This window comes from Takifugu rubripes, chromosome 11 (genome assembly GCF_901000725.2).
Source record: "Takifugu rubripes chromosome 11, fTakRub1.2, whole genome shotgun sequence".
Classification (NCBI taxonomy): Eukaryota; Metazoa; Chordata; class Actinopteri; order Tetraodontiformes; family Tetraodontidae; genus Takifugu; species Takifugu rubripes.
The window spans coordinates 1,464,715-1,489,599 of NC_042295.1; the positions used below are offsets into that span (position 1 = coordinate 1,464,715).

Consider the following 24,885-nt stretch of genomic DNA (forward strand, 5'->3'; position numbering starts at 1 on the left):
CAAAGGCCGGCTGTCACAACCGTGGCGGAGATTTAAAAAAAAAAAAGATTCTGCATCTCTACAAATAATTTCCCCTCAACAGTCTAATAATTGTAATTTTCTAAAATGTGTTTTACCTTTTTATGAGGGATATGATTATTGGTATAGTAATTTTACAACTGCAGACATTTTGTAATCACTATTTTGTACACGATTAAAAAAGTAATCAGCGAGTTTGTCCATCTAACTGCGCATGCGCAGTGATTGTAGTTCATTGCTCGCTTCTCATCGCATTCTTGTGTTTTCCAACGATCAGCAGGACTACAAAATACAACAGTGTTTGTTCTCCATAATTTCATGTCATATTTTATCCAAATATAAATGTATCTAACAACATTTGAAATAAGTGTAAAAAAACCCACCAAAATCTATCTAGATCCCTCTGACTAGAAGTTGTGTTGTTAAATTCAGAGATTTTGTGACTGACGTTTGGTAGGCAAGTGGGTAAACGCTAATGCTACAGCCTTGTACGCCACCGGTTCAGTAAAAGAAACTCCAAAAACGCCGACATATAGATCTAATGGATTCTCTGTATACTATGTCTATACCCTGATAGAACCATGCTGGGGCAGATCAACCTAGAGGACCGGTCTGCGAATGCGACTACAAATGCTACATTTTGTTTTGCTAGCTGACGCTGAACGTTGCGTCATCATCTTCTTCTTCTACGCGCTTTATAGTTGTAGCGTCCGCCAATTGCGTCATCTTCGTTTCCGGATGAGTCGCGCGTCCCATAACCGACCCGGAAATGGGATTCGAGATTCTGCTTTACTGGCCAAATATTATCGGTGAGGAATACATTTAAAGAAAACCACTTTGATGAATAGGGCACTGGCCAATTGTAGCTAATATTGCACACTAATATTGTTGGAATTATTAAAACTCGGGGTTGACTGAGCAGCGAGCAGCACTTTAAAACTGAAAGCACCAAAACGGTCTCCAGGTTAGATGGGAAAGTGTGTACCTGTTATTGAGATGCTTTCTATTTCAGATTTTTGTCATATAGTAGTGTTAAAAGACTCGCATGCAAACCAATTTAAACTGCGCCATAGTCAGAGCAAGACAACAAATATATTCTGATTTGAAATGACAGATTTGTAAAATTATTGTTTTCTTATGGAAGCTTGTCCCCAAGGTGGAACACAAGAAACTCATTAGCAATCAAGTTTATGAAATCAGTTAAATATATTTTGGATCATTCAGATTAGATTAGCTGTGTTACTACAAAAAAAACCATCCAAAACCATTTAAAATGTTTCCTAAAGCTGCAATTGTCTCTTTGAGAATTACATTTTGTATGTGTGTGAAATGAATCTCACGTCCAGTGATGTTGAGGAGCGTTGTGGCTGTTCTCTTTGTTTTCAGGGTATGTCAGGATTGGCCTGGTGTTCGCTGCATGGGCTGCCTCTGAGACCCCATCAGTGTTTGTCCCCCTTTACTCAGTCTTCATCGCTCTGGATGGTAAAAAGGCTGACAACATGGTTGAAACCTTGATGTTGTGAATGTTTACATCAACACACTAAACGTTCTGTTCGCTCTCCATTTATTTTTGCCATGTGCCGTGTACAATACTGCGTTTAAGGAATTTAACATGGTATTTCCAAGTGCAGGTCGCAGGTAGGTTGTTATGACTGAATGTATCCGTGCAGGAGTGGACGGCTGGCTGGCGAGGCGTCTGGATCAGAGCTCCAGGTTTGGAGCTTGGTTGGATGTAGTGGTGGATAACGTGGGCAGAGGGATGCTGTGGAGCCGCTTGTTCAAGGTGAGCGGATCCAACCCACCACCCTTCATGAATTAGGTGCCTGTGTGATCACTGAGTGCAGGACTCTGATCTTAACATGCTTAAGTCACCCATCGAACTTCTACGATTAAAGAAACAGAGGCCGCGTCATAAAGCTGGACTGGGGCATGAACAGAGATGGATGAGCAAATTCACTTAATGAGTGAGGCCTTTGCATTAACTAAAAAGTGTTTTTTAGTTTCCAGATGTCAACCTTAAGTCCTGAATTAAGAGATAGATGAGGGTGTACAACAGTTTTATTGCTGATATTGGTTGTATCTCTTGGTCTATGATTTCATACCTGAACTATCCTTTGAACCAGCTTCTGATCTGCACAGATCACATAGATGTTTGATGTAAACGTGTTTTCTTGCCTTTCAGTGGGGTTGGCTGGTGAGCACTGTGGAATGGTGCGTGTTTGTCTGCAACCACAACGCCAGAGGCGACCACTGGAAGGACAGCTTTGCCGCCAGCCCTCGTTTCGTACAGGCCGTCATGGCAAACGGTGAGATTGAGAGTGAATAAACGTGATGTGGATCCCAGGTTTCCTATCGAGGTTGTGTCGTCTCCCCTTGGCACCAGGGTTTCGGACCCCTCTGGGCCTGTGGGTGGTGAGCGGGCTCCACTGCCTCCCCCTGTGGCTCTACATGCATCACAAGGGGCTGCAGCTGCCTGTCTGGATCCAGGGTCTGGGAACCTTTCTGCTGGTTACAGGGCGCCTGCTGGCCCTGTCTGTGGAGGTAGAAATATCAAGTCGCAGAAATTCAATTTATTGAAGTCAATGCAATTCGACTGAGCATCTGTTGGGGTGTTTTTTTCCTGCAGATGTGGTGTATATGGACGCATGTTAAATATCTCACCAGTGACGAGACACCAGAAAATAAAAAGAGCCAGTGAACAACAAAATATTTAATTCAGACAATCGGATTGACTTTATGACATCGCTTTTACCATTATTGACCTCCTGGTATTTAAGGTCTGGTTTGCTTTAAAATCATTAAAAGTCATTGTGCCTGGAAAAATGAAATACTTTATCATAAAAGCTTGCATTTGTAATGCGTTGGGCTTTTATTTCTATTTTTGCATGTCATTTGAAAATGAATTTACTTTTGTGAGTTATTTAAATAGGTTTTTATTTTAGCTAAGCATTCAGTGTTTATTGGTTTATTATTATGTGGATTTATTCTTTCTTTGATAATCTCATTAATCTTTAATTCCTGGAATTGTGTCATTTTTAGGATTTTGTTCAGAACTTACATTTTTAATGAACTATTTTGATGATTGAAAACCTTTAAACCTGCCATTTAGGGATTTTTTTTAAGATTACTGATGGACAATGGAGTAAAAAGGGAAAGAAAAAACATTTTACAAAGCTTTAGACTAATTTCAGATAACAGCTTCTACTATATTTTCTGACACTAGAGGGCGACACCTATGCACAGGCGTGCTATCTATTGCAATTAATTGTTTCGCAATATGATTTTGAGATTATTTTTCCGGGATCATTATGTATTGACACATAATTTAAAAAAAAACCAAAAAACATAAACGATGTAGGCATACATGTCAGAATTAGCTTTGCTTCAATATTCGTGACAGACTTTAAATTTAGTTAACCCATAGACACTCGCGCATAGATTTTATGATTGCAGTCTATTTTGTCAGGGTTGTGAAATAACAGAGTAAAGCAAGTCCTCAGTGGGGTCTCTTGCTGCAGCCAACGCTCAGAAGTCGGACTACTTTTCGCGGCGGAAGGAGTGCTGCGGCCGTCCTGCGCGGACGCGTCGCGCTTATATACACGCTCAGAACTCGTTTCCATTATTGTTCAACGTGACGACAGAAGCGATGGAGTCGCTCCCTGTCGCACTGTCAGAGACCCTAAACTGATTTTGTTTTTTTTTATCAATACAGTACAGTTTATATACACTCGCGAATCCACCGTAACGTAGCCTGGATTTTATTCTAGCCCGTTTCACCGGCCGCCTCCTCTGCTCACAGCCGTCCGCCTTGTCGATGGAGGAAACAGCAAAGTATTCTTCTGTGTGTCATGGATAAAATTAATGTCCGCTGGGGAGACGGCAGCGATTTCCAAGAGGAGGAAAACATCTCCTGCATCTAGGACGTGTTTTCGAAGACGACCGAGGACTAAAATCGTCGGACAAACGGCACAAATGTTGTGACATTTGTGTTGCATCCTTCAGATTTTTTTTTTAATGCTAACATTGGACTAGCCGTCCGCTAGCTTCTTGTAATATCTCCTCGAGCGTATCTTTAGACGGAAATAGATGAAGCTGGGTAAAATGCCAGCCAAATAACAGGCGATTTGTGTGCTATTCCAAACAGGTTTGCTGTGACCTGCTCCGGGCATCAGCGATGACGCTAGGTGTAGCCACACGGTTATGTCACTGTCAGGCTAACAGATAGCTCTATGTCTGCATCTGTTTTCAATCTTTGCATGGTCATGTCCAGCCCTGGTGCCATCATGTAGACTGAAGGTCAGGTGACTTGGACAGAGCAAGATATTGAGCCTATTTTGGTAGTGATGCAAAGCTGCACCCAAGCTACCCAACTGGGTCAGAGACTGACAGCTGGTACTGATACAGTTTAGCTCAGGATTTTTGTTATCAAGGCTCAGAGCCGTCTGTTCTGTGTGATTCTGCACACATCTCATCCTCCAAAGGACATGTGAGTGCACCATGTCCTAACCGCCTCCTTTTTTTTTTAATGCAATAAGACACATATCAGTTTACCATGAAATAACTCGGCAGCACAAGGTGCAGCATCCCCAGGACTCGGCGGATAAATTTGCAAACGTCTCTGAGCAAGAGAGCAACATCTCTAAGCCGTCCATCAGTTCTGGACCATCATCCCGTTGCAATGGAGACCGTGGGAGATTTTGAGTACAGCCGAAAAGATCTGGTTGGACACGGAGCCTTTGCTGTGGTGTTCAAAGGAAGACACAGGAAGGTAATGGAATGTCTGCTGTCTTTTCTCTCCCTTCTTTTGCAGGGAGGAGCGTGAATCTTCATTTTTAAAATCTGGGTCAGGCGCAGTGTTAAATGCAGTTCTTCGGCGGAGTACGTGGGCCGTCGCCTACTTGGAGTGGCAGCATTTCCCCCAATTTATGACTAAACGGACCCTTTCTAGGCGTTTCATCAGCTACAGCGTCGGAGACAAATGCGTTTATGTTGTGGTTCATTCATAAAATGCCTTAGTCAGGCAGCAGTGAATGACTCTGAGGAAATAGGGACACAAGCCTCCATGTAACTGCGGGACAATTTTCTCCTGTAAATGTAAATCCATATGATTAAGGTTTGTGTGTGCGTGTGCGTGTGTGTGTGTGATGCAGCTGGCATCATTTGCCCCTATTGACACTAGTGTGAAACAGATGGTCCTGGTTCTCTCAATGAAAGCCAACTTGGAGCATTTAAACACACACACACACACACTAAGACTAACACGTGCCCTGCTGCAGAACAGCTTCCGTCTCATGATGTCTGGATAACAACCACCAGGTCAGGTCCGGTGATGCTCACCTTATGTCGGCACCAGCATGTGATCAGTCTCCAGTTTAAGGCCCGTCATCTCCGTGCTGGTCGGACTATTTATAGGATTATTTCCACAGCTGAGAGGTGCAGGAAGGTCAGAGTCACCTGCACGTGAGTTGTGTCGCGGATTATTTTCAAAGCAAACTAATCATCCTCCTTGTTTTCTGATTCATCCATTTCAGGGTTGACGTCTATAAAGGACGGAATACTGTCAGGCCAGATGCTGGGAGTTGAGCTATATTTATGTCATGCAGTTAAAGTGACATGTCAGCGTCACATTAGCCGGAATGATCCGTTGGGAAAGATGCCTCCCGATGAACGATCGTGACACCTTTGAACAACGATGCTAATCCCGCGGAGACTCTCGGCTCTGTCAACGGGGGTGATTCATGTATGAGCTCACGCCTTATTTTGGAAAAACGAAGGCTCGCCTTTGTTTTTGCTCAGCGTGCCTCGCATGACTCTGCATTAGGTGATCTCCAAGCGAGCCGTTAGCTTAGCTTATGCTCCGGCGTTACACCGCGAGCCGACAGCCTCTGTTTACCGATGGTCCATACGGCTTGAGTGAGGATTTCTGAAGGGCGTAGCTGTGTTCTCTCCTGGGTGTCTGTCCTGAGCTCATGTGACCACTGAAAGTCTTTATATACCCACTGCAGGAGCTCATCTGGAAACATTATCTCATCCTCTGAGGCAGGAAATAGGTCCCTGTCCTCTCTCTCTGGACGTCTGCTGTCTCCCTCTCGCCGTCATCCGAGCGTGTGGTCATTCAGCACAAAAGGATGGCCTGAAAACCGACGTGGCCGAGTGTTACTGGGAATCTGGGATGGATGAATTTCCTGTCTTCTTCAGGCCGGCCGCCCAGTGATGCTGACACAATTTAATCGGGCCGGCAGACGTGGCTTTTAGCACAGGCCCTTTTCTGCCTCTTGTGCGTCAGTGTAAATTAAAATGCTCCTGCAGTGCCGCTGGTATTGGGTTATTAAGCGTTATTAATAGGCTTCTCCAGTTCATGTTGCTAACAAAATCGCGCTAACTTGCCACTTTTCAAATTCCTTTTGCACTCTTCGTCCGTTTCGACAGATAATGAGACGTTCTATCTTTTCTTTAGCTAGCGGGTCGTCCTTTAAGTTTGCAAAACAAAGACCAGGATCCGCTTCAGCCAAACGGCATCCTGAGGGAAAGTTTAAGCCGCGTGTTGAAAAAGCTGTAGCTATTTCATCCCCGTCCACAAAGGGCTGCTGAAAGAGTAATTCAGCAGGAAGTGAATGTGCGCTCATCATAAAAGCCAGGAGATATTCCTTAGGGGAGAAATGTGGAATGATGCCCATGGCGTTGCCTTAAAGTAGCTTTAAATGCTTCTCACTGCCGTCCACAGAAGACCGACTGGGAGGTGGCCATCAAGAGCATTAATAAGAAGAACTTGTCCAAGTCCCAGATCCTTCTTGGCAAGGAAATTAAAATCCTGAAGGTGAGCGTGACCCGTAATTGTCTTTATCGTCACATTGGCCCGGTCTGAGACTTGAGAGAACCTTCAGATCGTGGAACAAACTCAGAAAATAACCTCAGATTTTTCTCTTTGTCTGTGTTTATTAAAGGAGCTGCAGCATGAAAACATTGTGGGGCTTTATGATGTCCAGGTAAGCGATGTTTAATCTCAAATAAAGCAACTCTTTATCTTGCAGCAGCAGCCCTGACGCTCGCCTGTCGAGTGCATTGATTTTTACTATCAGCAGTGCTTAAAGTCACTGCTGATAAGCTTTTCGTTCCCTGTATCTGGGTCTTTCCTAATAAACCTGGCTGACCCAGGTTCATGCTTCTGCAGCGGTTCACACCTGTCGCCCCTACAGCCGCAGACACGCACGTCTGAATCTCACACGGGCGCTTCGAATGCAAACACTCGACACGTGACTCGGTCATCATTTGCTAAGAACTTGCATGACAAACCACAAGGTGCCGTTTTTATTCCTCCATTCTTTGTCTTTGGGGAAAAAAGGGAACTGTGTGGACCTCCGCATCTCCTCTGTCTTTGTTGCTTTGATCTGTCCACCGTGATGGCTTCTTCAAAGCAGGTTGGACAGCAGAGCAGAACACATGAAGTCCCATTTTCACTTGCTTCTGACGGGCGAGATGCCGCACGAGCCGCCTTTAACAGCTTCCTTTCAGCTGCGCCTGGCTGAGCATCACGTACTCCTCACGCCTTCATTAGCAGAGGTTTAAGAATACAGGTCCCGTTGTGGGTGTCGCTCGAGTGCCCGACAGCTGTCGTGATATTAGCTGCTCGCCACAGAGGCGCTTGATGGTTTACAGCCAAGCTGCTTAAACGGATTTGCTTGTTTTTTCAAATAAACCCAGGGAGAACAGGACGAGAGTGAAATATCCTGTGGGCAGATGATTATAAGATCTATTATTCTCTCGGTCTGAACGTGTCCCGTGATATTTTTTTTTTTTACAACGCCCTGAACTGACGGTGACCAAAGCTCTCAGGGGCCCTTGATAAACAGAAAGCTGTGAGCAGTAGAAAGCCTTAGCAGCGATGATGAAGCACTTCCCACACAGCAGCGGTGCTTCCTGTGTTTGTGTAGGCCTGGCTTTGTCTGTCCACCCTTGTCCTCCTCCGCCCATCTCTTCATCCTTTCCTCAGGCCCGTTTACGTAATAATCTGCTCCAGATGAAGGTGGCAGAGGTTCTCCATCATGACTCGGCACAGACAGCGATGCTAATTTAGCAGCCAGCCCTTCAGTTCCCAACTTCAGCTTCTCCTCTGTTACACGAGACGTTGACCTCCTCTGGAGCCTGATGACTCCGGCGCTCGATGTTTTAGGATAGAACGCAGCCACTTTCCACTCAGAAAGGTCGCCGCCCTTTGGAAACGTCGCCGCCTATAGCCTCTATTTTCAGATCGGTTTTGGTTGTTGGATGTGGTTAACGGCGAGGATGCCAACCACATGCTCTAACATGACTGGTCCGCCAAAACCGAACAGGAAATGGAACATCGGTACGTGCGACACACCTCGCTCGTGCATTTGATCAGAGAAGGCGAAGGTGTTCGTGTAGCACGCGCTCCCTCTGGAGCTGCTGCTAGATTCCCCCGTTGATGCGGTGGACATGGCAGGATGCAGGAGGACCTCTGTTAGCACTACAAAGCATTGCATGCTTTTGTGTGTCTAGTTTCACATTGGAGGGCTTTGCTAACGCCGGCGTGCGCGGGGAAACGTGAGCGGTTTCACGTTCTCTGTCAGACGGCTGCATTGCGGGGAGGTCGTCGGGTTGACGTGGGAGGTGATCTCTTGTCAGGACCCTCTTTAATGTGCAGCAAATCTCCATCCCAGTGTTGCACAAAACCAACCATGTGCTTTTCTAATAGGCTGGATTGTATCTGTGGCTTTTATTAGCGCCGTTCCAAAAAGGTAGATAACAGTTTCGATAAACAGGAAGTGGACGGCGGTTTTTAAGATGTTTATGCGCCAGTTTTCATCAGCCGGTGTTTCACTGAGAGAACATTGTGTTCCAGGCTCAATAGAGGCCCCCCACCTTCCTCGTCTGTGTCTAAAACTGCGAGTTTTCCTAGAAAACGTGCTCTCCGTCCGTCCTTCCTTGGGACCTCTCCACATTCCTTCACAGGGAACCTGCTCCCAGTCATGCATCCAGTCATCAAATATGTGCTTTGCGTGTCTGACGGTCGCACGCAGCCACGCAAGCACGTGGTTTTTTGTTTGTGGCGGACCGACAGATTACGAAATATTCAGGGTTGCGACAGTGTCGTGGTTCCTGTCCTGGAGCTTTTGTAACAGTCATGTGACATGTGACTTCCTCTCCTCCCTGTGGCTGAATCAGCCGCCTGTGTGCACCGCGTGTGCCAGTGCTGAGACAAATTGTACACCTGCAAAATAATAAACACTCCCCCTCCCTTTGCCCAGCGAGCACTTTTGACCTTTTGTCCCCAGTCGGCCATAATTGACGTTTTCCTGCTGCTGCTCTCAGATGACATCTATTTACTCCCTATCGCCAGGATTACGCTTGTGTGACACAAGTAAATGAGGACGGGGCTGCTCACACACTCCCTGCCCCCTCCATTTCCCATATCCCCCCCCCCAACATATCGTTACATAACGGGCAGCACTGAAGTTGCAGTGTGACGCAATATCTGAACTAGACACCGTGTTTGTTTGGCTTCTGGATTATTCCAGAGGTCCACTGCATGTGTCAGAAGGTAATAAACTACTTCTGTCCCTTTGTCTGACCTGTGAAACCATAAACGCGGTGACGCAAATCACCCGTTGTATCTCGTTTTGTTGTGGAATGGGATGTTTCAAGCTCAGCCCGGCGCCCAAAGTCCCCTGATTAGCGTAGCAGCACTTTCATAACTGCTGGATCTGCTGAGTCCTGGCAGACAAAGGCTGCCCTGTGCGTCGCTGTCGCCACCTGCCTCTTGAAATTCATCTCACCTCTTCAGCAATTAGGCAACGTAACGAACTGGGGGCAAGTGCGGCTGCCCTGCTTCCTAAACAAACACCGCCGATGTTCCTCCAGGCGAGCGGTTTTTCTTAGAAGCACGCCGCCGTTCATCGATATCAGCTGTCGTTGACGTCTCCAGGCCTGACCAGCATCCACCTCTGCGTGCATGTCTCCCTCTGTGATGACACAGTGATACTTCAGTCACACTCTGACCCCTGGCCCTCACTCACAACCTCCCCCCCCGGCTCTAATAGAGATTGCACAGCAGAATGTGTGCCTGCTCATTACGTAACCCCCTCAAAGCCCCTTCAACACACACACAGGGAGCCCATCCCCCACCACCACCTGCCCCAGTTGGAGAAAACACAGTAGGATTGGAAAAGGCTGAGCTCCTTACAAACCAAACAACCCAAGCCCATTAGCCCGTGGTGGTCACACGCCACTCGCCTTAAACGGCGGCACTTTCCCGGTGCCAAAGGTCAGCAGGTATCTGCGCGTCGAGCTGGGCGGCTTTGTTCTTGTTTGGTTAAGAAACAACAATCTTAATGGTGCAGAAGTAACAGTTATTCTGTTTAGCCTTATGGTGATGACACCAACTTTTACGAGCCTTTATCCAAAAGTCCTCGGCAACTGATCCTGTCGCTCTCTTCTCTTCCAGGAAACTCCAAACTCGGTTTTCCTGGTCATGGAGGCAAGTAAATAAATGTGTCTGTGTGCAGATTTCACATGTTGTTTTGTTTTTAGATAACATCCGTGCTGCTAAACTAGTTCTGTTTGGGTTCAGGACATGATTTATGGTCCCCCCCCAGCAGAACATTGACGGTTATCCGCCGGTGATTTGCATCCAGCTGCATTTGTTCCTCCTTCCCTGTTTGTTCTCCTCCACACTGTCTCGGTTCGCTGCCTGGGCTTGCCAACATCACGTGTTTTCAAACCGCCTCGCTCCTTTCGCAAGCCATGAGTGCACCTCATGTTACAGAAAACAACCCCCCGCCCCCCCCCACGTTTTCTAGGAATGGCTTTCCATGAAAGCCTCTGCTTTAGATTCATGTTTTGAGCTATGTTTAGCTCGGTAGAGCAGTCCAGTAATAATCCTCTGGAATCTTGTTTATCACCAACAACTGCAATATTTCCAACATTAGATTTCTGCTCTTTACTCAGTTTTTATGTTTGTTATGGGGGAAAGAAAATATGACTTTTTACACCTGTGGCCAGGAGTTTGTTTTAATTTCACCTGCTTTTTGTGACACTCAAGGCAGAACGACCCAACAAAAAATACGTTTTTTCTCCCCTGACAGATGAGCGGATAATGAATTTAATGTCTTCTGGCGCTTGTAACTGTGGTGGAAGCAAGAATGAACTGTTTTACGTTCTGTCATCTCACATGTTCCGCTGCCAGAAATGTGAAAAACAAATGTTAAAAGCCTCTGAATCTCCAATAAATTCAAGAACAGCATCTATAGCTGCAACTCTGGCTGGTTTAAGTCCACCTGCTGGTTATTAATACTCATGATACTCCTTTGTGTCTTCCTACAGTACTGCAACGGAGGGGATCTCGCTGATTACCTGCAAGGTAAGCGTGGCAGTAATCTGAAACTCACGCTCAGACTCTTCATCATGATAAAGTTACTGGTTCTACAGGAAAGATGACAGGTCCAGGAATGCCTGCATATCATTGCGCGCGTGAACTCCGAAAGACTGTGTCTTGCACGTGCGTCGATGAATGGCTCGGCCTGTTGCGTTTTCAACGTGGGCAGCGCGCTCTGACAGTACAAAGCCTTTCTTCTCTGCTTGTGAACTGCTCAGCACCGTGTTTCATGGCGTAGCATTTAGCATTCGCTATAATCTGAGCCGTGGCACAAGTTTAAAGGCTCCTCGTCATTACCGAATGGATGCTGGCAAAGTCTATGCGTGTTTGGTTTATTTTATAGTGTTTGTAACAGACAGGCTAATTAATTTCTTAGACACTCTTCTTTGTATTCCTTCAAATAAAGGTGCCTGTTTTTATTGCTAACCTTAAGTATTCATTTAAACCACCCCCCCCCCCCCCCCCCCCCGGAGCTTCCACTGGTGCTGCTGACCCCAGATTAGCCGGAAACATGGGGGGATTACAGAATCTTTCGGGCCACCTCGCTTGCTAATAATGTTTTACAATGTGAGGTGTTTACTACAGCAAATGAGGCAGTCGGGCAGCGCTAAACTCTTTTCACCTACGAGGCTAATGGTTAACTAGTGAATCAACTAACGGTGAAAGAATCTCAATAATCTCGTGCTCCCTCTCAGGAGTGGACAGCACATCCGTTTCCCAATGTTCTCTCCACCTTGATTGATTCAGTGTACGTGCCTTCTCCTGTTTGCACACGCGTTCGTCCCGTGATGAATACTCTCCGATATCGGGATAAATCTGTTACAGGATCCAGACAACAACATTCTTAATCTGCTGTCACAGCAGCTGGGAACACTTTCACCGATTAAATTTGCGAGGCTTTTAGTATTTCAGGGCGCCGGGACAGTTTGCCAATCCTCCTACAGATAAACTCAGGTGTTTACACCGCTGTTCCATCACATTACTGATTGCACAGCTCTGTTATCACTGTGCTTTCACATAATCTACTTGGCCCACATGTCCACATTTACAGTTTACAGAAAAGGTCATGGTCAGACTGGGGAGTGGGGGTAATTTGAGCGATGCTAAAACGGTAGTTGGCCAGGACGTTTCCAGCCCGTTGATGTCATTTTACCTCCTGAGTCCACTCGTATAAGAGCATGTCACAACTGAACACTTCAACTTGCACAACGTTAGCATCTCGGAGGTCGGCAGGGAGTAATCTGTGAGTAATGTTGATGAGCCGACACTGGAATCAGAGAAAAAAGGAGGAATCCTCTTAGCCCCGCGTGGGATTAGACTTATACCGATGCCACGAGGAAGAATAGGCTCCACTGTCTCCAATTGCGTGATTTATTGTTGGATTATTACTTTAATCAGCCAATTATTAGCTTCAAATCATCTCAATAAGCGCCATCGTTGTAATGTGTGAAGCGAATGCAAGTAATAACTTCACACCTATTTTTAGCCCCCACTGGTTATTTTGCATTATTCACGAGCGGTGTAAATGATCGGGTTTGTTTCTGCAGCAGGAAGCACCTGAGTGCGATCGATACGCCTCGCTCTCAGCCCCATTTGAGGAGACGTTTGTCTCAATGAGCTGGACTGGAGGTTTTCATTTATGCCTTTTTTAAATGTCACTCTTTTAGCTAAAGGGACGCTGAGGGAGGACACGCTGAGAGTTTTCCTCCAGCAGATTGCCGCAGCCATGCGCATCCTCAACAGCAAAGGCATCATCCACCGCGACCTGAAACCCCAGAACATCCTGCTGTCTTACGCCGGACGCAAGAAGTCCAACATCAGCGGCATTCGCATCAAAATAGGTACAATCTTAATCATTCCTCTATGGAAGTGTGCTGGCATGGATGGATTGTTTACTGTGTAATCTTGACGTGACAGTGAAACAAATAAACCCTGTTCTCTCTCCACCTGAGCCCAGACACCACACAGCACCGCTCTGTTAGCAGTCATAATAATAATGATGGTGATGCACGTGTCCTGACTGGTTCTTGTCCCGCTTCTGTCCCCCAGCTGACTTTGGCTTTGCACGCTATCTCCAGAGCAACATGATGGCGGCGACTTTATGTGGGTCACCCATGTACATGGTCAGTGTGTTTTACTTTGTCCAAGTGCATCCAAGGTCGTTTTAATCGAACCTGTGTGTGTCGGTTGCTCTGGATCTTTACTTGTTTAGCTCTGCTCCTTTAGGCCCCAGAGGTCATCATGTCTCAGAATTACGACGCCAAGGCTGACTTGTGGAGCATAGGCACGGTCATCTACCAGTGTCTGGTTGGAAAACCACCGTTCCAGGTTAATACTCTGAACGACTAGCTCGCAGACGTGCGTTTTTGGGAGTGCCCTTTAATTTTCTGTCCTGGTGTTTGCAGGCTAACAGTCCTCAAGATCTGAGGATGTTCTATGAGAAGAACAAGAATCTGCAACCTATGTAAGCTTGAAAAGACACGTGTTTTGTGTTGTTTGGGTGTCCAAAAAGGATTCCTGATCCCATCTGTCTTTACCCAGCATCCCGAGTGAGACGTCCCCACAACTCCGGGACCTTCTGCTCGGGCTGCTGCAGAGGAATCAGAAGGACAGGATGGACTTTGGTAAGTGCCGATGGTTTGGTTTTATCTTAAGATCTTCTTAACTTACTCCGATTCTTCACTTTGCAGACACTTTTTTCAGTCATCCTTTTCTGGAGCCGTCATCTGCCATCAAAAAGTGTAAGAAAATGCACTCCCTCAAACAGTGTCCGACATGTTGACGTCCATCCAGCTGATTATTGATTCATACCCCTCAGCTTGTCCAGTCCCCGTCCCGAGCACCTCCAATACGGCAACGGACAGTTCCTGTGGCAGCTCTCCGTGTATCCGCTACAACTCCCCACCTGTGAGTTTGATTTTCTCCTTTTTTTTAAACAACACATGGTTAAAAAAGATCTCATTTTCTTCCAACATAATTCATTTTTGCTTCTGCTAACGCCACCAATAAAGCTAGTGCTCGTTATAAGTACACCGACGCAGCCGGAACAAAGTTTAAGTCCATTTCCCAGGACGTCGGTGTTCTAATGTGATTAGACAGTCGGCTTTGCCCCACCTCAAAACCCCAGTGAAGCCAACCACTTCTTAACCCTTTGTTTTGTCTCCTCTCCTTCTGCAAACACGCACAGTCTCTCCCTGACATGCAGACACTGGCAGAAGACGGTTTGTCGTCCCCTCCTCTCGGTCCGCCCAATTTCCTGCAGCTGTCCAAGGAGTCTGCAGGGAGCACCAGCAGTAAGAACTCCTCCTGCGACACTGATGACTTTGTCCTAGTGCCTCACATCTCTGCAGACAGCTGTAAGTGTCAACACACGGTGTGCAAATTGGCATACAGCAACTTAGTGTTTGTCTGAGAGGTGGGTCTTTTGGTCTGGACCTATGAAAGCTCCCATTTTTGATCATCTAGAACGTCGGGGTGTATTTTAATGCAGGTAAATGTGGTTCGGTTGCCTCCAATTAATTTTAAAATAGTCGTTTCTTTCAATAACATGAACTCGATACGCTAGTCCGTATACGCTGAACTCGTCTTTCATGCAACCACACAGGTGTCTCAAGTTGTACTCCATGGCAACAGAGCACATGTTGTGATGCCACCTTCACCTGCCATGGATACCCGCAGCTCAAAAACCCGCTCGCATTTAATAACACGTCTCCAAGCCAGTAACTTAGCCAGCTGCTATCCCCGTCACGTTGTAACTTTAGACGCGAACAGTTGGCAAAAGCTCTTAAACTTCTGACTGGTAAACCGACACCTGTCCATCATGCTTTGTACCTGCTACATGGGCCCACCTGGCGGACCTCCACTCAGACAGTGAACAAAGTGCAGGCTGTTGTGAGGGGGGGGGGGGGGCATTTGCAAGGGTGTTTCATCACATGATCCTGTCATTCCTCCTCAGATGACCAGCCAATGGGAGTGGGGCGCCGGCCATCCAGCGAGTTCCTCATGTGTGGAGGGTGAGTAGAAACCTACTTAAACCTACAAATTAATGGTTCTTGCTGGATACTTATGTTAGCCAGGAAGCTAACTGTTACAAAATGTTCAAATATGGACAATAGAAAAAGGCTCTTAGAGATCAACAAGGTCAGGTAAAATGACCACACACATAAAAAGGCCTGAAACCGAGTCCAGTTTCATAAACAACCTCAACTTAACAGGCATTGCAACATCTATTCTTCGTGTGTCAGTAGTTCCTGCGTTTCTTTGTATTTCTATTATTGGCTGTCTGACCTCCAGCGACCTCATTGTCGGACTTTCCTTTAACGATCACACGAGTGATGAATCAGCCGTTGAGCTACAACGAGGCGGCCCTAAATACAACAACTGACCCTCTGAGGTCCGTGGGATAAGGATAGAGGTGTGAAATCTTCCAGAATTGGCCTGCAATGACGATCACCCTCTCTGACTGCGTGTCCCAGGATCAAAACACCCTCACGTGTTCTTCAGCCCTGTGGCTTTTTGCATTTAATCACTCTGAGACTTGTGAACAAAATACACAGTTCAATGTTTAATTCAGTTAAAGAAAAGTTGAACATATACTGATGCCTGGAGTCAAAGGTCCACAGACTTCCGCCGGTCAGGTCTGATTTGTTAAATAAACTGTTCCTACTGCATATTTATTGTGATGCAAGTCAGGCACCGCTGTAATAAAGGAGCACGTGTGACGCCGGTCTGTTATGATTAGAGTTCCTCTGGAAGGGACAAAGCGGACAAAGATTATTGGGTTGGGTTTGTTTGTCGACAGCCGGGAGGGTGATAAATGAAGCAATGAAAACATCCATCACGCTTGCAGCTCAGAGCTGTTTTCAGAACTCTTCGCAGTCAGCTGTTCTCAGCACTTAATATTCCAAATGGCAGAACTTCACATGCTGCTTTGCATCCGTCTCCTTTCTCTTGTGTTTGCATGTGACTACAGCGAACCTCTTCCTCCTCTTACTGTATCTGCGGCCAGTTTTAACCCCCCATCCCCCCACTGCTTGCATAAATAGTCAACCATTAACACAAGAGGAACTGGTATTTTCTTCATCTGAGTAGGTGTCTTTTGCAATTTGGGAACATCAGCAGTTTTCTCAGAGTCACACCCTTGTTTTCCCTCTCAACTGTGTGTTGTTTATCTTGGTCAAGGAAGTTCCTGGTCGGAAGGAGTGAAACGCATGATAATAAAGAAAAATATTTTTTTTTTAAAAAAGAGTCAGCTAAAATGTGGAGGAACAAAGATGTTTCAGCAGTTGTTGGACCATAACTCCTCTCTTATGCTGCTCGTTTAAAACAGGACACAATTCTCCCACAATTATTCCCTTTTCCACCGTTTAAAACAGCTGTTCAATGAACATTCCTTTTGTAACGAGGGTCAAACGCGCCCGCTGTGTTTCTCAGTCATAAAATGACTGGAATGGGATCAGTGAAGCGTTCGCCAGCCTAGAAAGAAAAAGCCTTAGAAGCTTCATCGTGGAAAACTCTCAGATGTGTAGATGATATAGCTCAGATTTGTAGAATCCCAACAAAGCAGCTGCTCTTTGGTGTCTTTGTTCAGACGATTCTTTGCCTCACGTGTTTTCCCCTCTCCCCTCCCAGAACATTGTTACGTAATACCGGTTTCCTACTGGTGCTGCTCTGTAACGGCCATTTCCTCTGTTCCTCCCATTTTTTTTATTCTATATGTAAACACAGACCCCCCTTTTCCTGTGACCGGGTCATGACTTAATGTACAGGAACATTTTGTCCTCTCCGGAATAACAAAGAATGTAAATGAGCTGCAGTTCTTCTCTCAGCTCCAAACAGAGGACATGCCGGGCCCGTTCCATTGGTCGGGACTTGTTATTTAGCCCCGCCCTCAGCGGAGGCAAGCACCAATCAGGTCGTAAGGTGCCCCTGTGTTTACTTGGAAGCCCCGCCCACTAACTGCACTCATACCCTCAGTCCGGCAAAAGTTAACTTCCTCAACCTGCTTCCATCCTGAAAGGACACAAAGAAATCACTTGAGGCTACAGGAACTTTATTTTAAACGTGCTGACACCACTGAGGACAACATTAGCAATTTTTATTTATTTATTTTTTTTTGGAGCTGCTAACTCCTCTCGTTCGCCCGATCTTCCCCTGCAGCCAGCCGCAACCGATCTCAGGGCAGACCCCGATGGTGTCCCCCCGAGCTGAGACCACCCCCATCCCAGTGCCCACGCAGATCCGGAACTACCAGCGCATCAAGCAGAACCTCTCCAGCAGCCCAACCACCACGCTGTACAGCTCGCCGAGGTAAGGGGCAGGGCGTGTCTGTGGCTTTTGGAGTTTCGCTGGGATCTGTAATGGGATCCAGTTTGTAAAATGAGTTATTAGGCCTGATGTGGAAATACCAGGCTGTTGTGTCATCACCCAGAATGTTTCTCCTGCGTTACATCAGCCATGTATTTATGGAGAAGGTATTGGGTTTAAGTTTTATTCCTCTTATCCACCTGAATTATGTGTATTGTTCGTGTATGGGGATATTATTTGTTTTTTTTGACTTTCTGGCTTTGGCTTCAGGGCTTGTCGCATCTGGGGGGATGGATAAAGTCCACCTGGGATGTTTGTCAGGCTTCCCCAATCTGCTCAGGGAGGATTATGTCTGACTTAATGTGTCAGTATTGTTATTCCCACTTGATGGAGCCGAGGATGGGCTGAACGTCTGCAGGGACTGCTCGCAAATTTGCTTCATTTTCATGTTTTTAACTGCACCGTGATTGAGGGTGCTGTAGAATAGTGCTAATCAGCAGCTGGAATCGTTGTTATGTTTTATTTTGAAAGGAAAATTGATGATGCGTGCACATTCCCGCTGCTGGCTTCAGCCTCTCTATGCATTGAGAGGCAATGAACTGTGAAATATAATGGTGTCAGAAACAAAGCAGAGGAAAGAGTCAGACATTTGCGCCAAACTCAACGGGGCACGTGCAGTGAAATCGACACCATCTGCACTTTTCAGGCTGCTTGACTGGATATTCAGATGGAAATTCACTGACTTCAATGGAGGAGGTGTCATTGAAAAGGCCTCGCGCAGTGCTGCAGCTCCTCTTCCAACTCCTGCTCTTTTGTTTATGGGTGACTGTTTTTTAAAGGAGCTACAGTATCTACAAAACCTCCCACAGGTTCTTTGTTTCTGGGTTTTTTGTTATTTATATCATCACTTTATTAGATACAAGGCAACGAAATGCAGTTAGCATCTAACCAGAAGTGCTTAAGTAGTGAATAAAACTGTGATGGGTATATACAATATATACACACAATGATATATGTTTATGATATCAATCTATATGTTTGTATTTACAGAGTTCACAGATATGTAAAGGGTATATAAAAGTCTTTGCAACCAAGATAAATATATACTGTATACAGGCTGTAACTATGGTGCTGAATTTCCTATGGGAATCAATAGAGGTTATTTATGCAGTTTTTAACTATGTGAATGTTTTAACTATACAATAATGATAAAACATGGTAAAAATGTGCAAAGTATGGAAAGCAGTGCAAATAACCAGATGTAAATAGTGCAAATAACAGATGTAAATAGTACAAATAACAGATGTAAATAGTACAAATAACAGATGTAAATAGTGCAAATAACAGATGTAAATAGTGCAATTATTGTAACAGATGTTATGCTAAGATTTGTGTTCCTGTGGCTCATTCTTTATGTATTTTTTGTTGTTTAAGGGCTGGCACAGTGAGACGCTCTAATACAAGTCCTATGGGGTTCCCAAAAGTGGGCTCAGGGTCCCCCAACTCTGCAGATGTCCCTCAGACCATAGGCAGGCGCCTCTCTATTGGTAGTTCACGGCCCTACTCTCCCTCACCGCTTGGTAAGGATATGTCCAGACATGCCTCCGCTAGGTTAAGCTAGCATTAGCTTTGTTTCCCCCCCCCCCCAAAATCACTGCTTACAGTAAAATGACTGTTTGTGTCTTCAGTGGGCACTATCCCAGAACAACTGGGTCATTGCTGCTGTCACCTTCAGAGCCATGAGTCTCGCAGCCGCAGCTCCTCAGGCGGTGAGTTCACTGTTTTAAATACATCATCTATCTCTCATAATGGAGACAAAGAACTGCAAATGTCTATGTTTTCATTCTCCCCCGTGCTTCATGGCTGTTGTTGACAAAGGGCATGAGTCCGTGTGAATCATGGCGTTATATTAAACTGCAGACGTCTTACAACCTTCTCCATTCGTCTCAGGGAGATCACTGTCATGGTAACTGTTATGAATAACAGGAACAGAACAGAACTTTCTTGTCCTTTTTTTGGAAAGTCACACAAACTAGTGATTTTTACCGCAAACACTGAGTCTCTGTAAAACCTCCTGTTTTTATTGGAGCTAAACGTCAGCTCGACCGCGTTGTGATCTAGGTCCTCTCCCTTCCCCAGGCTCCCCCTTCCCGTCCTCTCAGCTCCTGGGAGCTAGGCTTCAGAGCGCCCCCACTCTGACCGAGTTCTACCAGACAAGACAAAAGCTCCACAAGCAGCTGTCAGACCCCATTCAGCCGTCCTCGTCCCTGTGCAGTCACTCCCCACAGCTAGGCCGGCCGGCCAATCTCGGCTCCTCCCCCACGAAGCTCCTCGGCTCTTCACCTCGCACGTCTGAGTGGCTGCAGAAGTCACCACTGCCCACCATCATTGGCTCCCCAACTAAGGTGAGCTAATTTGTTTTTTTCTCACTTTAAATGTGACATCATGTGACATATCCATCGAAAACTGATATATTTCTTCGATTCAGATCATTTCGGCACCGTTCAAGATCCCCAAAACACAGGCGTCCTGTAACTTGATGGCGCTGGCTGACAGCCCCATGCCCACCAGGACTTTAGCAGATGCACGGGATGTCTGCGCCCACCACTGCAGCCCATATCACACCGGACGCCCAGCTGCCCCTGAAGGCAGCAGGACCTTTGGCAGGTGTGACCCAGAGTCATTGACACTCCCTGCTGTCTGAAAGTTGCTAGTTTAATCTCTGTGTTACTTTGACCCCCGTTAATGCTGTCTGTCGTGGTGGATGCAGATCCGTCAGCACGGGTCGTCTGTCTGAGCAGCCAATCAGAATCACTCTGGGTGGACAAGCTTATCAGGGCAGCACCGACAGCTTGAACACAGAGAGACCGATGGACACAGGTATTACGCCGTGACATCGTTAGCATCTTCTGTTGAAGTGCTGCTTTCAGATGGAAAGTTAGAGCATGCACTCCTTCTACAGCCCCTGCAGGTCCCAGCGTGCAGCACCAGTGTGGGTCAGCTAGCCCTCGTACTGTCCTCTTCACTGTGGGTTCACCGCCCAAAAGCAGCACTCCTCCCACCTGCAGCCACCTGGGCACGCGCCCCCGCACCACCTCTGGTGAGTACCTCCATCATCAGGTCTCTGAAGTAGAGCTACAGGGTTTCTCATGAAGCTCCTCCCTCCTCATCCTCTCAGTGGGCTCCAACAGCTCAGCTGGATCGCTGTGCTCCACCAGCGGCCGGGTCTATGTTGGATCTCCTCCGAGCATGGCCATAGGTTCCTCCCCTCCAGGAGGTTTTTTTGGCGGGCAGATGTGTCCTGGAGTGGAGGGGGCACCCAGCAGCTTGCGATATGTCCCTTATGGGACGTCACCGCCCAGTTTGGAAGGATTCATCACCTTTGAAGCCCCAGAGCTGCCTGAAGAAACCCTCATGGAGGTAAGGAGTGTGTTTCCTTTATTTATATTTTTAGCATTTTATGTATTTGTTTGAAAAGCGGATTGTATTCCGTTCCCTAACACATGACTTAAGCGATATTTCTGTGGATGACTGATTTGATCATTGACTCCCTTAAATGTGTTTCTGGAACAGCGCGAACATACGGACACTCTGATGCACCTTCGGATGATGCTTTCCTTCACTGACTGCGTCCTGGAGATGGCAGCAGTTCGAGCTGGTGGGACAGAGCTCGGGGTTTCAGCAGCGTCGCTCTACCCTCCGCAGGACAGTGTGGTAGTGGACCAGATTAGTCAGCTCAGCAAAGAGTGGGGGTAAGGGTCATGTCAAACAGTTGATAACTAGTTGTAATCCAAGATTGATTCACGAGGCTGCATTCCCGACTTTTATCTGACGTGCTTGTGCTGCCCCCTACAGGCAGGTGGAGCAGTTGGTGCTTTACATGAAGGCAGCCCAGCTTCTGGCTTCCTCCCTTCATCTGGCAAAAGCTCAGATTAAATCAGCCAAGCTCAATCCTTCTACTGCTGTCAAACAAGGTAAAGGTGTTGATGAGTTTGTCTGAATATTTACATCAGTGTGGCAGATTTAAGAGATAATTGGTGGTGTTAATATCTCTCCCCATCTCCTCTCAGTGGTGAAGAACCTGAATGAGCGCTACAAAAGCTGCATCTCCCTCTGTCGGCAGCTGACCGACAAACTCAACCACTTCTTCTCTGATAAGCAGCGCTTTGTGGACGAGATCAACAGCGTCACCGCAGAGAAGCTCATCTACAACCACGCAGTGGAGATGGTGAGTGTCAGACACGAGTCAGGGAAACATCCTGAAGGCCTTTGGAGAGGGAGAGAGAGGGAGGATCCTGCTGTTCTCCAACCTTACATGACCTCTGAGTAAGAGTCTGCTGTGGTTTTCTGTGTGTTTCAGGTCCAGTCAGCAGCTCTGGATGAGATGTTCAAGCAGACCGAAGATATCGCCTACCGCTACAGCAAGGCCTCCATGCTGCTCGACGGCCTGTCAAAGATCCTGCAGGACCCCACAGACGTCGAGAACGTGGTCAAATGTGAGTAAACCACCCGAGACGAACACGCGGCCTATGTTTCATGAGTTTATCACTGATGATCTGTTGTTTTTGGTTGCAGACAAGGCTAGCGTGGACCGCAGGATCTCAGCCCTCTGCTACTGCACTGTCACGCTATACGAGTAGCAACACACACACACACACACACACACACATACACATGCATGAATACACACACGCAGGGACCATCTTCACCTACTCCCTCCTGTAGCAGTTCTGGCACTTTTCATCCAACGGGCTTCATCTGTAACTTATCGCCTGTTGGTTTTAGCGGCTTCGTCCCGGCCTGAACTGTGACAAGCGGCAGATGGACAAATTTTACTACCAAAGAAGAAGAAAGCAGATCCAGAAGAAGCAAAGGCCTAACCTGGATGAAGACGCAATGCGTGCACTTTTAAGTGCATTTTCTTTCCTTATGCTACGACAAAACAATCTCCATCTTTTAGTATTCTTTTTTTTTTTTAACCAAAAGAAAACAAGGATGGACCAGACTTTGACTGTGTGGGAGACTCAACCTACCCATGATGCAGTTCACTTAAAGATGGGAGAGAAAAAACAGTATCCTGTTTATTGTGTGATTTCTGTGATTATTTACTCTTTTATTTATTGGATCAGAAGAACATTGGTGTGTTTGAGAATGTTGAAGACTGCAATGGTCGGAAGTGGAAGAGCTCAGCAATACGCTTCTGGCCGATCACTGTAACAGATCCACTCATTACAAACTCGTATTTAAAGACATCAGATTCTGTTACAGAAGCTATAATAGTGTTGGGATGTTTTTAATTTTTCCACGTGTCGTTAGCTCATGCACTTTATTTTGGATTGAGAGGAGTCGAAACATTCTGGAGGTAGACGTGTGAAGGGTTTCCGATCTCTCCGAACCTGCCTGCTCTCTCTGTATCACCAGCTTAACAATGCATTGATTTCCCATAAGGCTTAGCAACTCAGTGGGGGGGGAAGCTAAAGGTCACTATTTGCTGGACTGTACCTTTTTCCTCTTGTTGGGGGATTTGATTCACGTATGCAGATGAATACATGGCTCCTACAAATGTTTGTATTGTGTAAAAAGAGCATCCATTGACTTCATTGAGACACCGTTTGTTCACGTTGTCACACGGCGGATATTCCGGCGAGGAGCCGATCAAAAGCTCCTCTCCAGTAAATGTTGGCATCATCCTCCACGGAGCGGATGGTGACGCTGATCGGTCGGATTACTTGACACGTTACCGAATTAGTAGTTTCTTTTTTTTTTTAAAAACAACAAAACAAAACAAAATCTTACAGTTTTGACTGAGATCCACTTGCTTTACACCAGTTTTATTTATTAGCAGTTATCCAATAATGGCAACATTTATTGTTAGAACAAAGCAACTACTTGGGTACTTCCTTCACCAACTCTGGAAAAGTGTGTTTTGGGTTTTTTTGTCTTTTTTTTTCGCTGTATTTACTCGCCTGACGTGGCAGTTTACGTGCCACGGGCAACTGGTCCTACTTCTCTTGAGTTCTGGTTTATGCTCTGTGGGTATCTGTAACTAAAATAACAAAACTTGATATTTGCAAACCTGTATATACTTGTGATGCATGTGATGATTCCTTTCCCTTCTTTTGGGGTTAGATATCAGTTTTTGGGGCGTTGACAATGCCATCGGTCTCCCTTTCTTTCAGAGAGCACAAATCTTTATATGTACATAGAATTTGATACGTTCGCTCATGCCTGCCAAGGGTTTGATAGGGAAAACCTATTGTGGCACAACAGGGGTGTGCCAAAGAATTAAAACAGAACTCATGGCAGCTCTGAATTCTTTATACCTAACTGTTTGTTGTAAGATCTCACGAAATCTGTCTTCACATTCATTTCCGGAAAATTGTCCTACTTTAACGCCACTGCCCAACATCCTCTCCGTCTGCCTCCCTTTGAGTTGTGCCCCCCCCTCTCCCTACAGTACTGTATATATGTCTGCGTGCGCTTGCTAGGCGTGCATTGAGGCCAGTAGTCCAGTTGATGATAGACAAGGAGGTGCCTTCTTCTCCAGATAACAGACAGGCTTGCTCCTCTGTACAGGTGTGAATACTTTCTTTTATTTTCTCTCTGTAGAATCTGTATATAGACGTGTTCTCAGGCTCCACGGTGGTCTGTGGGCCTGTTGTTCTCCGTACTGTTCTTTTTACAAGACATATCTGGATGTCCCTTGTCCTCCTCATGAGCACTCTGAACCACAAGAAGCCTTTTACTACACCAGAGTGAAGAGCAGAGAACCGTTCCAACCCCCCCCCACCATAAACTGTTAACGGAGGATGGACTTTTTTTTTTTAAAGCATGGGTACCAAGCCTGCATTTTTACGTGTAAAACCTCTAGAATGTTGAATGTACGTATGTTTTCTCCTGTCCAGCTTGATCTGAATGCATTTTGAAGACCCCCTCACCCACCCAACTGTCAGTCACAGCCCTGAAAAATGCAACAGTTTCCAAACACCAGTTTTATTTTATTCTTTTTTTTAAAAAAAAAAGACATGTTGTCATGTATGCGTCGCTCACCATGGGGTGTATTTCTTTGTTCTTTATAGAACACAAACAGTATTTGTTATTAAAAAGAGGAAAAAATATGTGCTTTTCGTCTGGGTTTGATTTGGCTTTAAATTATAACGTCATTAGGG

At 46.1% G+C, this 24,885-nt stretch overlaps 2 protein-coding genes across 2 annotated transcripts; both read left to right on the forward strand.

The window, feature by feature from the left end:
- The first annotated feature begins 674 nt into the window (after nt 1–674).
- On the forward strand, nt 675–2,875 carry LOC105418711 (uncharacterized). Its single transcript, XM_011618978.2, has 6 exons — nt 675–827; nt 1,405–1,500; nt 1,689–1,801; nt 2,201–2,324; nt 2,402–2,559; nt 2,645–2,875. The coding sequence occupies exons 1-6, from the start codon at nt 788–790 to the stop codon at nt 2,714–2,716; spliced, it is 603 nt and encodes a 200-aa protein (XP_011617280.1). The 5' UTR covers nt 675–787; the 3' UTR covers nt 2,717–2,875.
- A 753-nt stretch (nt 2,876–3,628) lies between these two features.
- Nucleotides 3,629–24,834, forward strand: ulk2 (unc-51 like autophagy activating kinase 2). The gene is made up of 27 exons (XM_011618980.2): nt 3,629–4,786; nt 6,743–6,835; nt 6,963–7,004; nt 10,481–10,513; nt 11,359–11,395; nt 13,078–13,251; nt 13,460–13,533; nt 13,637–13,738; nt 13,816–13,874; nt 13,952–14,034; nt 14,101–14,151; nt 14,229–14,317; nt 14,598–14,766; nt 15,366–15,423; nt 17,570–17,719; nt 19,151–19,296; nt 19,405–19,485; nt 19,856–20,121; nt 20,205–20,383; nt 20,487–20,596; nt 20,679–20,816; nt 20,895–21,136; nt 21,290–21,468; nt 21,572–21,690; nt 21,787–21,944; nt 22,077–22,212; nt 22,292–24,834. The coding sequence occupies exons 1-27, from the start codon at nt 4,697–4,699 to the stop codon at nt 22,354–22,356; spliced, it is 3,123 nt and encodes a 1,040-aa protein (XP_011617282.1). The 5' UTR covers nt 3,629–4,696; the 3' UTR covers nt 22,357–24,834.
- The last annotated feature ends 51 nt before the right edge of the window (nt 24,835–24,885 follow it).